We start from the raw sequence: 18,485 nt of genomic DNA, 5'->3' as shown, positions 1-18,485 counted from the left end.
AAATGCTAATCGTCACTGATATAAATACAGCATACATGAAACACTGGCCTTCAAAAATATAATACACAAGTACATTGGGTACAAAAAGTATCAAATGTATTCAATAAATATAACACTGCAATTGTAAGAAAACTAGGCATGAAATGCACCATAAATCACCCAAGCGCAACCTACACCACACACACAATCGTTCATACAAACAGATGCATACCCACACATACTCATATGTCCTACGAAATAAGGGTTCAAAACTTTGTGTATCAATATATACATGGAGACAACCCCCCTTTTTTTTGACATGTAACAAATAATGACTGTCAGGTCCACAAGAATGAAACAAGTTAACTAATTCTAGATTTAATCAATAAATAGGAAACAGTAGCCTCTAAATTTGACTGATGCCAATATAATAAGCATCATACAAATGATTGTATCAGCTTAGAATTCTTTGCAGACTCCTTCATGACTGTACTGGAAGCCAAAATGACCCCTCATAAAAGTTTTCGAACTAACCTCAGACAGAGGAGACTGGGATGAGACTGGCTCCATCGGGGCATGGTTGAGTCATGGCAGCCATGCCTGCTCTGATAGTAGCTCTGTAGTTGGCGCCCTATTGAAGGAATGTCAGCAAGATAGAATGGCCAGTCTGGTCCTGGGCTGCTTCCCCAAAAATATTCTGGACCAAGTTCTGGCATGCCTTAGCTTCAGAGAAGATGGACATTTTTCTCATAAACACCTACATGGATTACATGCCTGGGTACCACTGACTGACAATGTGTTGTATAAAGAAATTACAACATATGTCGCAAATTGGCCCCGTGCCACAAGAACATGATTACAAATAAAACATAGCATTGAAAACGTCAGCAATAAAGTGATTTCTCTTTTGGGATCTATAGGAAAGAAATACCTCTCTGTTCTAGTCATTGAATTATTGATCTCTCTGCATATTCTTTTGCATGACCTTCATTCTGTTTGCGCTCATGGGAATCTTTAACTGACATATGCTTTTATTATGGTGTTTTTGTTAGTTTTGTGTGTTGGCTAAGGGTACAGTTTATTGCCTTACTGTTCACCTCTTGTGCTTCAACTCCAGAATTCCTGCTAGTCATGGACAAAGTCTCGCTCCAAGGCATTCATTTTCTTAAAATATGATCTCTAGACTGCCTCAACCATGATGTCCCTAGGAGCCATCATCAATATATTGATCATTGCCCTTGATCTGCAATACATTATGATGAAGCAGATGTCATACATATTTCAGTGTTTGGATTCTGCATGAGGCAGACCACCATGTTTCCTGCTCTTCTCTGCATTCTGCTGATCTCTAGAGTAGGACGCCTCCTGCTCGTGAATGGTGAACTGCAGTCTTCGACTTGTGTTGCCAGAGTATCACTAGCTTTTAAACATATACATATTGGGAATGTCAGTAATAGAAATAGTAATAGGCTACTTGCTTCTGAATGATAGTGATAAGGACCTCCGCCAGTGTAAACCCTAGAATGGAGGATTGGAGACTATCTCGCTCCACGTGGTCTTTTTTAGGCCACACCCCAAAGACGATGGAGAGAAGAGCAGCCCCCCTAGCTTCACTTACATATTGTGTCTATGTTCATAAATTGTAGTTTGAGCAAAGATGCCAGGAAGACTAAGGTCTTCTTAATACCCAGGAAGTAATGTTTATGAAGTTATGTAGTCTTCAGAGCTCTTCTCTGCTGGTTACAGATGCATTGGGTATCTTTCACATGAGTACTTCTGAAGCTAAAGATAATGTGTGTGTGCATTAGTGTATTCATATCTCTGTTTGCACTTTCATCCTTCTGAGCAAATACCTTAGGAAATTGACTTGACTTTCATTAGTGGTTGAGTTTAGGATCCACAAGGCTAATTATGTGTTTACATTCGCTTTAAGTGTGGAAATGTTTGACTTTCTTGGCAAAATCCCATTCCTGATTCACAGAAAGAGGGAAAGTGTAGTTTTACCAAGGGAAATTGAATTTCCTAACATGGAAAATATGTGTGAGAAACCCGGGGGGTTGGAGGGGCAAGGGGAGGCAGTGGCGAAGGTTTTGTGGGTACACCAAGGGATGTTCCACCACCTAAAGTAGGTGTGGCCATTTACCGATTATTTGCAAGTAGTTTCTCATCCTAAAAACACCTTCAGATTTACTCCTGTCACTGACATGTTTACAGTGGGAATGGGAATGGGAAAGGGAACATCCTTATAATTAATGGGGCTGAAGAAAAGGGGGATTTCCATGGCAGAAATATGTTCCTCATAAAGATAAAAGTGTAAATGCACTACAGTAATACATTTCCACAAGCAGAATGAACATTTGAGACATTTCCGCTTGTGGAATGAGTTACACATTTGAGTACTCTTGGATACATAATACTTGGGAAGATTTCCAGCCCCCCTTGGATTCTTTCTGAATTTTGAAAAATGTATTAAAAACCTGGAGTAACCATGGCAGAGTAAAGTTTTGACTTTGTGTTGTTGTTTTGTGAAGCAGTTCCCAGGTGGACAGTGGATCCGCTCTGCAAGGACGCGTGAGGCCGTATCTGGATGGGCTTCACCACCTCAGCGAAGAGCCGGGCTCCTGTTTTTATGAGCTTGTTATTTCTCCAAATTAGAGATTCATTTTCAGACAGTGCAGCTCGGAAACCGTGAGCAAGGTTTACCTCTTTCTGTTTTTGAAGCAGTGGTGTCTAAAATAATGCAGCAGTATCTGGTTAAATGTATTGATTGTAGGGCAAAACCCCCAAAAATTTAAAGGGGACTGTATAATTATAAATTTTGTAAACTCTGCTGTTTTACCAAACATTCTACCAAACATCCTGCCGCCACAGCGCAGGAGAGGTACCATCATTCCTCTCACCCTAGAATTTTTTGGCAAAAAACAACGGAGTATGACATACCCTAAGCCAAGTCATACCCATATCAGGCCAATTTGGCCAGAAACAATTAATGGCTGGGGTTTCGGTGCACCAACTAACAACTGGGGTTACAGTTTGGACAGAAGGGAACGTCCAATACGGACACATCAACAAGATCATCAACACCCTAGCCACTTCAATAACCGATTTAACATCCCCATTTCCAACAGGTATGATGTCTTTCTTGATGAGGGTGGGCTGGAAGGGGTGGAATGACTACCTGACACACCTCTTAATCCTGACCACAATGATCGCCTGTCAGAAGACGTAGGTTTAGGAAATGACAATCAAATCCTAGATTTGCAAGGTAGTAATGTTGCGATGTTGGGAGTTGCGAATCAGTTAACTGATATAACTAGACCACATAATGATATAAATTCAGTCCCCTTCCCAGTACATACTACGGCCAATTCTGTGATAGAACGGGTATGTTGCAGTACAGGTCCAATACCCACTAGTTTAGATGTATATGAGAAAGCTGACACAACACAATGTGAACTGCAAAAATGCAAGGAGAGGTTATTATCGTGGAACATAGCAGGACTCCATGACAAATTGAGTGATAAAGGATGGTTGTCTTTTGTCAAAGAATATCCGATAATATGTCTCCAAGAAACTTGGGTAGCAGGAAAAAATGTACATATTGAAGGCTACCAGAGTTTTATTATTCCTGCATTTCCATCAGCTAGCGGAAGAGCAAAAGGGGGTTTGGCAATTTTTGTTAGCTTGACACTTGTATGCCATAAAGTTGAACACCATTCTGGTAACAGTAATATTCAGGTTTTAGAGTTCAAGAGGGGTAAAACAAAACTTGTACTGATCAACTTTTACAACGCAGTGAATCAGTCCGGAGATTGTAATATTGAGTCTTTGCGTGAATTCCTAAGGGCAAATGTCGGTTCTTTGCCTCGCCAAAAGATAATAGTAGGTGATTTTAACACACATTTATGTGGGAACACTAGCATGACAATAGTTGGTCAAATGGGTTGTAATAGTACGGAAGGAATTCATTTTGATCACTCACGGAGGGGAACAGAACTAAATGAATTGTTGAATGAAAATAATTTCTTTATAGCAATGTCAATAGTATCGGAACTAACTGTTTTCCCAACCCCCACATTTAAAGGTCACGCGACAGGGACATACATAGACCATATTTTACTATCGGCAGACTTTGTTAATATTGTTGAGGATGTCTCGATTCAATTGAGCATTTATAGCGACCATAACCCTATATGCATTAAAATGGGTGAGAATACATTTGAAAAACGCAATCCCCATGAGGATCGAGGTCTTATAAAATGTATTAACGGTAACCGACGCTTAAAATGGTCAATGGTGGATTGTGAACAGTTTTACTCCTCTATTAATAATGTGTGTAACTATGAACTGTCAGTATGTACATCTCCTGTATCAGCGCCTTTACAAATCTTCGCATCTTTCAAGGAGATTGCCAAAAAAGTGGAGTCAATTCTAACGGTACCTACCAAAGGGAAAGTCAACCCAAACAGTAGTCCAAAATGGTTTGACAGTGATTGTTCGAAGGCCAGTCGTGAACTTAAAAAAGCCCTAAAAATAAAACCTAGAGACCTAATGCTTGTCAGGGACTTGCGGGTTAGGTACAAGAAGTCATGTGCCAATCGCAAGCGAGCGGTAAAAAAAAGTCTATGGGAGTCTTTGCTAGACCCTGAGACTTTGAAAAACAGCTCGAAGTTCTGGGAGATTATTAATAAGCCTATATTTGACCATACTAGCATTTCCAATGTGGGCACTAACATCCCAGAGGAAGAATGGATTAACCACTTCAGCTCTATTTTTAAAAATAATGAGTCACAGGCAGAATACAGATTAAATGAAAGTAGTGAAAATGTATTGCTCTTCTCAATTGATGAGGTAATAAAGGGAATTTAAGGGCTAGCAAACAACAAGGCCCCAGGACCTGATGGTCTTCCTCCTGACCTTTTTAAATCTCGTATAGTACTTTGGGCACCGGTCCTTACAGCAGTACTTAATGCGGCTGTGTCATGTGGATGCCCAAAATCATGGGGGGTATCTACTATTGTGCCCGTATTCAAGAAAGGAGACCGTAACAGTCCTCTCTGCTATAGACCAATATCACTAATAAACTCCGTGGTTAAAGTCGTGGGAGGAGTAATTTTGAATAGATTGGTCAGGTGGTCGGAGGAAAACAAAATAATATCCTCAATCCAATACGGATTTAGGCCTGGGCATTCTACGATCTCTCAATGTTTAAATATATACCTTATCATTGGGAAGTATACTAAGGCCCGGCAAGGAACGATCCACATGGCGTTCATGGATCTTTCCTCGGCTTTCGATTGTGTGAGTCGCGGGAAGCTCTGGGGCGCCATGGCAAAAATGGGTGTGGACCAGAACTTAGTTAATTTGCTAGAAGATATGCATTCTGACACTAAAGCGAATGTCAAATACACACAAGATCTAAATGTGACAAAAGACTTTGGAGTGTATCGGGGTGTTCGACAAGGATGCATTCTGGCCCCGTTCCTTTTTAACCTCTACATAAATGATTTGGAAGAGCACCTTTTAAGTACTAATACAGACTACCCGTACATTGGCCGAAAGGGACTGCCGGTTCTGCTATATGCGGATGACGCAGTCCTTTTATCTAGGACCGCCAATGGACTTCAAATTTTATTAGACTCCTTTTTTTCTTTTATGAAACACAGAGATTTAAGTATTAATAATTCTAAATCCTACATAATGAAGGTTGGCCAAGGAAATAAAAAAACAAATCGCTTAAATGTAAATGGAGTACAAATCCCTGCAACAAACACATTCTCTTACCTTGGGGTCCTTTTTGACACTCAATTAAATTGGGGACCCGTGATTCAAAAAAAGAAGGGAGAGGTTATCAGGGCAAATGCGGCTATAATGGACTTTTCCAGGAAAATGGGAAACAGTCCAGTTGCTGCATTACTCCAACTTTACCAGGCCAAAAGTGTTACTATAGCATGCTACGGTAGTGAAATATGGGGATATGCTCCTCTGGAAGCCCTAGAGATAGTTGAAAATAACTTTCTAAAACAATTATTAAGGGTTCCCAGGGGTACGGCAAATTTCTCTGTGCATGAGGAATTGGGGGTCCCCTTCATATGTGACAAAATTGCAGTAAATCCCCTATTATGTTGGATGAATTGTTGGCTAAATGACAACATACCACTCACCCAGCTTATATTAAGAGAAGCACTTACATGGGATAACAGGATGAAGGTTCCCTGGTTAAAGTACTTGTATAAGTGCTTTACTGATTTAGGTCGTCCTGAACTTTTCTTATTTCCTGAATCCATTACTAAATCGGATGTTATTGCGGTCAAGAAGGCTTTTATTGATTCTAGATACCAGGATAGGGAGTCATGTGAATTAAAAAAAGATAGTGTACGAAATCACGTACTAATAAAAAGTACATTGCTTTTGGAACCGTACCTAACATGGCAAATATCTAGTTATGACCGTTTTCTATTGACAAGGTTCAGGTTTAACCTGTTTCATTTACTGTTGGCTGTTCCTAGGGGATCTCATCGTGGGCAAGTGTTGCCGGCTTGCGGCTGCGACGATAAGTCTCCGCAAGACCTGGCACACTTTTTGTTTTTATTGTCCCTATTATGTTATACCGAGGAAGTTATATTTAAAACCCTGCTTGAAAAAGCTGAATTTTCTACAATTTCGTCCTGCTCTACACTTCCTTCAGCTGCTAAGAAGTGAATACACCTTGTATATATGTAGTTTTTTTAAACTGGCAATGAAATTCAGAAACAGTATGGAAGGATAAAAGTATTGATACATGAATTGCTATTTCCTGTTTCTTTTAAGGATTTTTTTAAACATTCTGAATGCTTAATGTAGATCTGTCTTGTTTATGACTCTATTTTTATTTGATTTCTTCTTTTAATGAATAATCGTGTTAATAATTGTATAATGTAAATGCTTTTATGGTTGTCAATAAGAACAACCGAATAAAGTTTCTTGACTCTGACTCGTATTGACTCTATGCACTGCGGGTGCATAAAAACAGGCGCTATGCTCTTCATTGAGCCAGCAGACCCCACCATGACAGGGCCATCCAGTTGTCCTACCCCTAGGTGACCAGGCACCATTGATGCCCTCCGCGATGGATGCCCGCGGGCTGCCTCAACGGGCACATCCCTCCTATTAACTCCAGCATTTGTAATCTGCAAGCACATCAGATGTTTTATTGGGTTCCAGATCACCAGCACAGCAGATGTAGGCGAAGTAGGCGGTAAAAGGAGCGAGCACTGCAGCCATTTATAAAAACCTCTCCCTCCTCTTTATGTTTCCAAGTTACCACCGAGGCAGCCTTTTCAATATATTACAACGTTTTAATACAGCAGTATAACGTGTAAATTGCAGCAATATTTTTCAATGACAGGATAGATGAAACTGTTCCTCACTTCTTCTCAAAGTCAGGAGCAGAAACGAACTATCTTCATAGCAATGGTTGTGACAACTGTGAGCTGTAATCTTTTTTGGGGGGGTTTGGGGAATTTAGGACAGGATACGAGGAATGGAGAGTGAAGTGAATGGATGTGAGCTCAAGGGCTGGAGTTTGGGAGTAGCAGACTGACCGCCTCTCTTTCTACTTCCTGCAGGGACGAGAAGAACCAGTCCATCATAGTCAGCGGCGAATCTGGTGCCGGCAAAACCGTCTCTGCCAAATATGCCATGCGGTATTTTGCCACCGTTGGAGGCTCTGCCAATGAGACGAATGTTGAAGAAAAAGTCCTGGCATCCAGCCCCATCATGGAGGTAAGGGCGATAGGGGGTGGGCTACTTAGAAACTGAATGAAGCACTGGTCGCCTGGCCAGTTGATGTTGCGAAGCATCACCAGGGCAGACATTAAATGCCAGATTTCTTAATTTGCATGCATATTAGCACCTCAATTAGGGCCATATGTATCATCAACCAGATTTGCGATTCTGAAATAGCGATTTTTTTAGAAATCGCTATTTCAGAATCACAAATTGGGATGTATGTACAAATTCACAATTTTTTTGCGAAATCTTAGTATTCCTTAATTGCGATTAGCAATTAAGGAATACTTTCCAATTCATTTCTATGGGCCAGGAGGCCCATAGGAATGAATGGGAAGTTATTCTCAATTTGCGATTCGCAATTTGAGAATCGCAAATTGAGAATAATTTCAAGGGTGCAGGGGTGTCAAAAGGACACCCTGTTGCACCCCTGAAATAGGCATGGGTGCACATGTGGCGCAGGTACATGCACTAAGGGCATGTATGTGCGTCACATGGCACTTTGAAAAATGCTAAAATGTGCAATTTTCTAGGAATTCGCAAATTACCACCAACATGACGTTGGTGGTAATTTGCGATTGATTCCTTAAGGACAATTTGCATTTTTTTTTGCTTCATACATTGCATTTAAGGAATCGCAAAATTTGCGATTCCTTAAATGCAAATCCAAAATAAGGAATCACAAATTTTGCAATTCCTTGTTTTGCACCAGATTTTCCTTTATACGTACCATTTGGCAAATTCGCAAACGCCGAAATTCTGCAAATTTCGGCGTTTGCGAATTCGAATTTGCTTGATACATATGGCCCTTAGATCACTTTGCAAAATAAGGTGCCAAAGCACTTAGGACCATTTTAAAAGTGCCCCCAGGGAGCAACTGTGTGTGCACCTGTGTTTTGTACCACTGGCACGCTTTCGTATTACAGAAGTGGCTGTAGGCGCTTGCGCACTCTCTTCTGAATTACAGATGACGGCGCCATACATGTACGGCAGGCGTGGCTGTGTTAGACATGGGCACATAGGCAAAGGAGCCATCGGGGGGCATACTGACTGTGTGCCACATAAAGGTGATGCACAGTCAGTGCAACCCGTGAGGGCGCCACTTGGAAGTAGGAAAAGTTAGTACTTTGCCCCCCAAGAGATCCCTGGTGCAGTCACTCACTGCACCTGGCTGCAGGGGACCCTCTGCATCCCTTTCAAGTGGAAGCTGTGTTGCTGCCTGCACAGTGGAAGCCAAGCGGTACAAAACGGGGTGGTGATGGACGGAGCATCTGAACCAATCAAACACTCACACCCAGTCAAAAGATCTGGGTTTAATCCATCACAGTTCTTTAGCCCACTCTGCCACCCCAGTTCAGACATGGCCATATGCAAATCAGTCTGACCTTGTGCCTCATGGGAACAGTCCAGCCCGAACTGCCAAGCCATGCCTTCCCTGGACTGGAAACAAGCTTCCTACGACCGGTTTCTGGCATTTCAGTCGTCTTCAGCCAAGTGGAAGCCAGCTCGGTTGCTTGAAAGAATAGTCCACCTTTCACTAATTTAGTGCCCCCAGTGCATGGGCCAGTTTTCATCTGTGTAGAGGGCAGTGTATTCATTGTAATAAGGCATATTCACGATGAATGAATACATGAACGAGTGGTCATAATGAGTGCAACGATTACCCAGAGGCGTCTTGGCACTATGCGAAACAAGTGGACGGTGGCGTTAATATTTATTTTATTTACTGGATGAAAAGCCACATTATCAAAGACAGAGAGTGATGTTGCTACTTTCAATTCATTGGGAAGATGGTTCCAATGTAGAGCCATGGGCCTGGAAAAGCTTCCGCCGCCCCAGGAGGAACGTTTGAAAGCTGGCACCACCAAGTGCCTCGCAGAGCTGGCGCGCAGGGCCCTACCGGGGGTGGACCACCTAAAGTTCTTCTTGAAGTGGGATGGGCCCTGTCCATGAAGGGTCTTATCGGCCAAAAAACAGGGCCTTGAAAATAATGCGCTCCCTGACTGAGAGCCAGTGAAGTGTGCTGATGGCTGTTTTTGCTGATTGAAATTTAGCAATTTTCAATAGGAATCGAGCAGCAGAATTCAGGAGAATTTTTTATTGTTTTAACGAACCCTTCGGCAGGTCTAGGTAGACTATTACAGTGTCAAGTCTTGCTAGCACAAAAACAATGACTGCTGTTTTTAGGAGATGAAAGGGTAAGAATTTTTCCAATCTTCTTAATCACTTTGAAAGCATGGAAGGAGGATGAGGTGACCTTATTTACTTGGTCTTTATATTTTAATTCCCTGTCCAGTAACTCTTCCAGGTTTCAGCGCTCAATGTCCGCGCTCGGTGCACCTAGTCTAAGGTGAGCCACGTTCAAATTAGGGCAGTGCATCCTCTCTGTGGTATGGGCCCTGTCCATCGGGGAATCTCACTGATCAGGCACTATTGGTGTATTGCGGCATAATTTCAATCCTCTTCTTGTGTGGACCTAAGGTACTGCACAAAAGGTTCCCACAAATCCCTAGGTCTAGAGGCCTGTGGTATTTCTTCTGCATATATCTCCAATGTCTCTTTGCAATATGTCATATCAGTGACCCAGTCTTTGAATCGTGGGGGGCGCTTGCTACCCCATCGCAATGCAATACGACGTTTAGCTGGTAATAATGCCACAGCCAAAAGCTTTGGTCTCCTAGCCACCCGAAGCTTGTAAATTCCCAACAGGCAGACTAGCGGTCGTTTGGTATCTGTTCAGACAACATAATCGTAAGTGCACTAGTAACTTCCTGCCAGTATAACTGAAGCTGGGGGCATGACCATGACACGATCAGAAAGTCAGCATTAGAAGCGCCGCATCTGTAGTCCGTAGTTATGTAGTTTTCCCCGAGTGTAGTATATTTGATGCAGAAATGTAAGCAATGTCAAGTTCTCCACAATTGCCCCTCTTCTTTTGACCATTCTGGTATCTTAATGTCCTTGCAGGGTACATATTTCCATGCCAGTATTGCAGTGCCATAGTTGGTTATTGTGCCACGCTAGTCCTTCATATTTTCCCTGTTAGTTGAACATTTACATGCGTGTGTCGTAAGGCCACTACCAGGCACACATTCCTTTCCCAGTATCACAGTACCCCAGTGAGACCAGAATAACTGCCTCCAGCAAATACAGTGAAATGGGTCTCCAAGTGCCTGTTTCTGCCTTAACTTTGAGTCAAGTCTGAGGTGCTGATTACGACTATGATAGTCCATTGGACCGCCGTAGTCGTGACAGCCGTCCGTGGACAGCCAGTGGTCCACCTGCCATATTACGACTTTAGCAGTTGGACTGCTACTACCGCCAGGGATCTGTAATCCCGCGTCGGTGGTGCAGCGGTCAGAGGACATAATATGCTGTCGGTGCCGCTGTAGTGCTGCCGAGCATATTACAAGTTTCCTCACCGTCCTTGTTTTTATGTTGGTGAGCCCACCATGAAAAGGGTTACAGTGAGGAAACTAAGGGGACCCTAACATGGCCCCCTGCCACTCCTGGGCTAGTGGGTGCATGCAGGGGGGCACACCCTGTACATGTGCACCCCCAGTTCTGAATGCTATGGAATGTATGACATTGTGCATCCCATATTGTGCAGGAACGACCTGTGGCGGTCTCACGGCTGTGCATGTCTATGGCACACCTATCTGCCTTAGATATGTACCGCTGCAACACCTCTGCAGCACCGACCGCCCACCAGGATTAAACCCGTAATCCGGTGAGCGGTCTGCCTAAGGGTTTGGCTACTTTCTGCTGGGCGCTGGCGTGGCAGCCCACGGGAAGACTGCCAAACTTGTAATCAGGCCCCAAGTCTGCTGCCTACTACATTTCATTATAGAGCACAACAGGCAGCCAGCCAGCATGGTGGGTGCCAATTGAGAGATAAAAGTGGAGAAGGGAGCAGACTGCAGATGGTCCCCGGAAAGCTTTCTGAGCTTTCCTTTCGTCCCCTTTACCGTAGCTTGGAATGAAGCATTTGCAAAAGGGGGCAGGCGACAGAAAAACTCAGGGAAAAGGAAATCAACACACAGACTAGCCCCACACCTCCTACTCCTCCCCAGCACCCACCAGAAACAGGGAGCTGTGAAAATGTGGAATAACCTCACAGACCAGTCACACAGCTCCCACTTTTCCTCGGGGTCCAGCAAGAATCGGTAGCCGTGGACATGAGAATAACCCAACCTTCTTGGCACACAGCTCATTTTACCTCTCTGAGGCCATGGTTGAACTGGATGCAGCGAATTTAGGGATAGACCCGCAGGCCAGACACGACTCTTCTTCTCTTGCTGGTCTGATGAGAACAGAAAATGGAAAATAGCTGCTCAGTTATCTTCAGGAAGAATTAATTACAGAGAAATGCTGCCTATAGCAAACCATAATGTGCTGTAGATCAGAATTGCTCAATAGTCGACTGTCCATGATAAATTCCTCCTAATCTACAGGGCATGCATGAAGCAGAGAGTCATTGTCTTTGGTACCCGGGATCTCACAGCCAACGAGCAAGTGCAAAAGCATCACATCCTATCCATGAAAAGAGTTTACCTGACCAATCTGAAGTCACTGCACACTCTGAAAACAGATACAATATGTTTCTATCGTTCAGATTAGTTGAAACCACCCGGGCTTCACTAGCTCTTCCCCGCTCGCTTCAATCATGGAACTAAAGAATTACACTGAAGGAATCATTTTCATCCCACAGAGTGGCTCAACATCTTATATCACTTTTCCAGTTTATTAATAATAGTCTGTTACAACATCTTAAATAAATACACTTTTATGGCAAACAGTGGTACAAGTATTTTAACGATTACTGCTATGGCCATAAAGTGCGAAGACCTAGTTAGACTATCTGAAAATTTGCTTGCAAACCTTTATGTGAACGGCTGTTAATTAAGTTGTTAAGGCAAAGAACAATTTCAGGATGTATATTTCATTGATAGATGTATATTCGATAATACCAAGAAGGCAGCAGTACCCTTCTTACAAAATTATAGTGTGCCCTGTTTCCACCCAAAGGAAAATCTTCCCAGTGTGTTCTTTGAATATAAGCCCTTCAAGTGTGATACATCATTTATTCTGTTGCCTTGTATTATTGACGCCTCACTAAGGGTTGTAAGCGCTATAAAAATACAATTACAATTTATATAGCTCTTACTACCCCTATGTGGGGCGCTGGAGGGTTTGCCTACATGGATAGCATGCTACACTGTGTAGGGTGTCTGGTTGTAAGTTATTTTGATCCTCTGTGGGAAGTGTTTCTGTGTCGTGCATGAGGACCACGAGTTGCGATTATTGTGTAATGGGATGCAGCTTTTAGAAGTGTGAAGGATGAAAAAGCATATGAGACTGTTGGCAGTTATGGTTTTCATAGGTTGGCAGCTTAAGCAGCTCTTCAGGCCTCTTTATGGTATGTCTTATGTTCATAGTCCACTTTGCTGGTTACTGCACAGAGTTATCCATTCATAGCAATCTTGTTTGAAGTTAATTGTCCTGAGCAGGCATAGGTTAAAGGTGGAGATGGTTGAGAGATCTGCTGGGGTGGGCTTTGTTACTATCATCCATTTCTGATGGTCATTCTGAGATGTTGAGAAGTGGTCGTATTACTTACTATTACTTAGTCTGGACCTGCAGTGGTGAACTAAATTAAAGTCCTTCGTTGGCCAGCGGCATGGGCAGGTTTCTTCAGTTATTCAATACCTCTTCAGTTGTTGATGGGTGGTTTATCTGCTGTGGACTGTTACAGTACTAGGTGATGAACATAACCCTTAGCAGTTTTGTCTTAAGTGAATATAAGAGGGTCAAACAGTGTATGTGATATTTTTGCTGCTTGTATGAACTACTGCCCAACCTCTGAGTGTTATGGTATTACTATTAGTGTGGGTTACATATTGTATTTGTATTGTAATTACTAGAATTCCAGAGTCTTCCTCCATACCACGTATAACACCTGTCATCCTAGTGGCACAAAAGCGGCAGTACACCATAATGTAAAAAATATTATTTGATTTTTAGAATTCCCCCCCCCCCCAAAAAAAATGGACAAAGCATGTGGAAAGGAGTGCATAACTCTAGTTTCTGGTACCTTGTGATGTCTAAGAGAACCTTGTACCATACGGTGGACAATAATAAAATAAGATGCATATGAGAAAAAACAGCATGCATGGTGCCAGCAGGCCATGCTCTGGTAAATGTTGCTTTTTATGGAACTGATACATAGCAACGAATGGTTGTGGAGGCACCAGTCACAACGGCATCGTTTTTAGATGAAGCGCTACAGAGTAAGTGAGCGATACTCTGTCTGGTGGGACTCTGACTTTGAAGTCCCAAACCTGGCCTTTAAGTGCCAAACCTGTGAAGCCTAGAGACTACCCACACAACCCTACTAGTGCAGGTTTGTATATATAAGACAGCCTTGTTTCTTCTTTAAATGTGAGCTGCAGTGAACCAGCCTCAGCCTTTGACTTACAACATGGTCTTAAAAGTGGTAAAGACTTAACACAGTGCAACCAACCTTGAGTGGGCCATGTACATTTGCATTTCTTTCCTCTTGTAGCACAAGGAGTTCACCTAAGGTTGTCATCAGTGTGGGGGCTGACTGCTTTTGTGTTCTTGTGTGGAGTCAAATAATCTTGTTCACTTAGGTGGAGTGCCAGACTCCTACGTGACAATTGTCACTCCCCGGTGCGTGGGAGAAATGCCTTTTCCCCACAGGCATCTTTTCAAGACGTTGACTGACTAGAACATTGCTCATTACTGTGTACCATTTCAATCAATTTAATGCAGCGTATTATGATGTTTTATTAGGGTTTGACAGGCGCTAAAAGCATACTTCATATATCTGATCCTGCTCAGCAGTACAGTATATCAGCATTTATCAGCCAAACAGGGCGGTCTCTGTTCTGTTATGATTTAAAATAAAGTCATAGGGAGTCTGAAAACTCAGTTGTAATCTTATGTGAAAATCTGATGGGTTGGTGGACGGGGATCAAATCTACATTTCTAAAGCACAACCCTTCATCATATCCAACAAACTGTAAATGTTACTTAGATTATGCATCCGAGACCAAATGTATTTTACGCATTATAATTCTTATCATATTTTCATAAAGTCCACCATATGCTGAATAATATGCACATTTCCCCAGAAATAGGTGGCTGGTTCAGAAAGATCAGCCAGGAAGTATATTACTTCCAAAATTCAGTGCAGCTACTGGAACTCTACAAACAATCACCTTTCACTTGCTGATTGCAGAATTTAGGCTCAAGAGGGGAGATAATCTTGCCCGGAATGGGTTAATAGTCCAATTGATGGATTGAAAGAGTGGATATTTTTTTCTACATCAGAAAATTAGAATTCTACCAATTTAAATATTTTTCCTATATATTAGGAATGATTCATTCTTTGTCGTAAATGTGTTCACAGAGTCCTCACAGCAGTAGTTACTTCAAGGACCTGTGAGTTTAATGTTCTGGTGTATGGAATCCTAAAGTGACTCATTAGTGAGTCACTTACTGTAATTGTAGGGTAAAGAATTATTTTGAAAAGCTGTTTCATGCTCCAGATACCCTGCAATGTGCACTGATGTTAAAAGTATGACTGAGATGTATGACTCAGCTTTTCAAACATTAGTGCAAGAGTGACACTTGTATTGTGACCATATTCGTGTTCTGCTGAGTCCAACATTGTACCCTTTTCACCCAGTCTCTTTTACTCTGGGAATAGAGAGGATTGTATTAAATAAGCAGTGTTCCTGTGTTTTCATCCAGCAAAAAACATTAATTCCTAGTGAATAACAACAATTTTTGAATTGTATAAGATGAATGCGCTGAAAATGTTTGTGAATCAACCACTTTATTTTAAAAATACTGGAAAATATTTCCTTAGAAGAATAAAGTATTTTAACATGTAATGCAATCTATTTAAAAATATATATTTAAAAATAGAATGTGGCACATGATTTGCCTATGATCCCATACAATATTGCATAATTTGACTTTTTATACTGCATAGTTCAGTCAACCCTTCTGCATAATTTGGTCCCACATTGTAGTGTGGCTCAATGGTTAGAGCGGCATACCTTGATGCGGAGGTCTGGCCAGGGACCAGGGTTCAATTCCCGCCTCGGCGGGTCTCTGGCTCAATTTCCTCAGACCTGATAATTCTCGCCTCGGTGCCTATTCTAATCATGGGTCCCACTCTGCAACTCTGGGCAATAGCTTGCTTAATCTCCACAACGGCCCCAGCAGCGCTTGGATGCCTGGCTTCACCTTGGGGGTGCCCAGGAGTGGACATTTCACAGGGAAAAGCCAGGAAGGGTTCCACAGCGGTATGTGTACAGCGCCAGTAAACCCCTGTTGGGGTATAAGTGCGCTTTACAAGTACAAATTCATTTCATTGTTACATTATTCCAGTTAACATCTCTGAATAGGGCTATTGTGCTCTACGGCTTGTTAGTTATACCCGTCCCAGAGTCCAATTTATGAACTGTCCAGTTGCAAAAATCAGTCATAATTTGCAATCCTAATTTTGGCAGCCCGACGTTTATTTTGTGAACCAACCTATGTACTAATAGGTCGGGTAATGAAATAAGGAATCATAGCGGGTCACAGTCCAACGTACCTAATTAATATTCATTACGTACTTAGCACATTTTGACTCAGTTTGATTGATCACAATCACAGAGAAACTGCTTTTTTAAACCAGCCTTTTAAATAAAAGTGTCCTATTTCTGAAAAGTTTCATTGAGTACTCCCCCTGAAACTTTTACCCAGATTTACAAAGGGGAAGGTGCCCAAAAGGTGCCCCCCTCCCTTTTGCGAAGCAGTTACCATCCTTACTTGATTTGGGATGGGGACCCATATTACTGTCGGAAAACATTCATACGCATAGATGGGTAATTGTAATTTGGAAGATAGACTCCCACACCATGCTCATTTCAAAATAAGATTCGCAATGCCTTTCTACACCGATTTCAGGACTTGGTAATACTTAACTGACTTCTAAAATGGATATGATCCGTAGGACTAAACATTTTAGTGAATCCATAAACTGCGAATTGGAAAGGTTGCGAGCAATGAAACTTTAGTACATCTGGCCCTCTGTTCTTTTGAGAAAATGCAGGCAGTGGCAGCTGGTAGGGAATGGCGTTGGCGGGGCGGGGAAGTGATTGGTCTGAGCGCTGTGGTTCCGCGCTCAGATTAGGACTGGTAGCCTGGGCATGTTCCCCACCAGGCTGTGTAATGCAGCCTGGTGAGGAACATGCTTAGTGTGCATGACGCTTTAGCTGGGCCAAGATGACCGACCAAGCAGTCATGCGCACTTTGAGAGTGTGCACTCACCGCTTCTCCCAGGCTCCGACCCCAGCACGCCCACCCTAACCCAGCCCTGTAGCACCGAAAAATAAAATGATAATAAACTTAGTATCATTTTATTTTTCTTATTTCTGCTCAGAGCAGTGGGTCGACGCTCCTCCACCTTAGTGAAGGAGCCGCCCCTGAATGCAGGGCTTCAAGCAGCTTCCACTACAGGTGTTGAGGTCATGCTTTTTGTTATTAATCTTGCGCATGAGCAGCTGTAGCAGGCAGTTCACTATGCTCAGCATAGCGACAAACTATGTACTGTTCCTGCTAGGTGATCGCACAAGGACATTTAGAATCACATTGGCATCCCCCCTATATGAACTCCTTGTACATCTGAAGACAGGTGCCAGATTATGAACATGACCCGTTTATTAGTTTTATGCAGTAGGAATACACTGTCCTGTATCCTCCTGCTTAATCCTCCTATTTTAGGTCAATTCTGAACATTCCTCGCTGTAGCACTTTCCTTCCTCCATAAAATCATATTGCTCCTTTCCCCTTTCCCTGTGTATATTTCCTCCACTGACAGAGACTGACAGCATCTTTGAGGGCCTGTGCTTTGCACGAATGTTGCATTTGTTAGCAGAAGTGGTTCTGCCATCAGCCCTTCTACTTCCTTTGTTGTGTCCCCTCCTCCAGGGCCACCGTATAATGTGTGTTCGGTATCCTGTTGTGCTCATCTCATGTCATGGGGTAGATATACAGTGTGCACTCCCTTCTTCACTGAGTAGTATGCAGGGAAGCATATCAAAAAAGAGTACTGGAAGTATCTCAGAAGGATATCATCTATTCAATCTCTGTGTTAAGAGTTTTTCACTGTGTAGCATTTATCTCTAAGAATGGGAAAATTTAAACAGATCAGAAATAAGAAATCCCGAAATGAGCCATTGGATTCAACCAGTTTCACAGCAGATTAAGGCATACTCTCCCGGCCTGTGACTGACTGACTGGAATTCTTACAAGTATTCTTCATTGTTAATTGAGCCATATTCCTGGTCCCATTTATAACTCAATTAGGTAACCCAACTCCAACGAGGTGATATAAGGGGGCTGAAGGTCAACTTAGGAGTTTGGCAGAGGGGGCCTGATCACTCATATAATTAATGGCTGGGAGGACCAACAGTATGTGTATGAAAGAGCCTACTCCTGCTACGTCACTGACATACTCTTCCGATGGCCAGATGGAGTACAGGCTGTTGGAGGTAAAGGATCTAACCATCCATTGCCATTTAAGGTAAGCAATCAAGGTGAGGGACATTAAAAATAAACAAATGACCCTGCACCATAGGAGAAAATTCCAATGGTGTGATTGCTCTCAGCTTTACATTAAAAAAATAAAATAAACTCCTACACAGTTTATTTTT

The 18,485-nt window shown here is 42.5% G+C and overlaps 1 protein-coding gene across 1 annotated transcript in view; it reads left to right on the top strand.

The window, feature by feature from the left end:
- Window positions 1-18,485, top strand: part of MYO5B (myosin VB) — a 1,014,515-nt gene that overhangs the window by 485,798 nt on the left and 510,232 nt on the right. The window contains exon 5 of the mRNA XM_078674793.1: window positions 7,587-7,743. Within this exon, the coding sequence (XP_078530919.1) occupies window positions 7,587-7,743 (157 nt within the window). The remainder of the gene's footprint in view (window positions 1-7,586; window positions 7,744-18,485) is intronic.

Source organism: Lissotriton helveticus, chromosome 2_1, assembly GCF_964261635.1.
Source record: "Lissotriton helveticus chromosome 2_1, aLisHel1.1, whole genome shotgun sequence".
Classification (NCBI taxonomy): domain Eukaryota; kingdom Metazoa; phylum Chordata; class Amphibia; order Caudata; family Salamandridae; genus Lissotriton; species Lissotriton helveticus.
The sequence above is the reverse complement of the archived record's forward strand: the minus strand, read 5'-3'. Positions and strand labels throughout refer to the sequence as shown.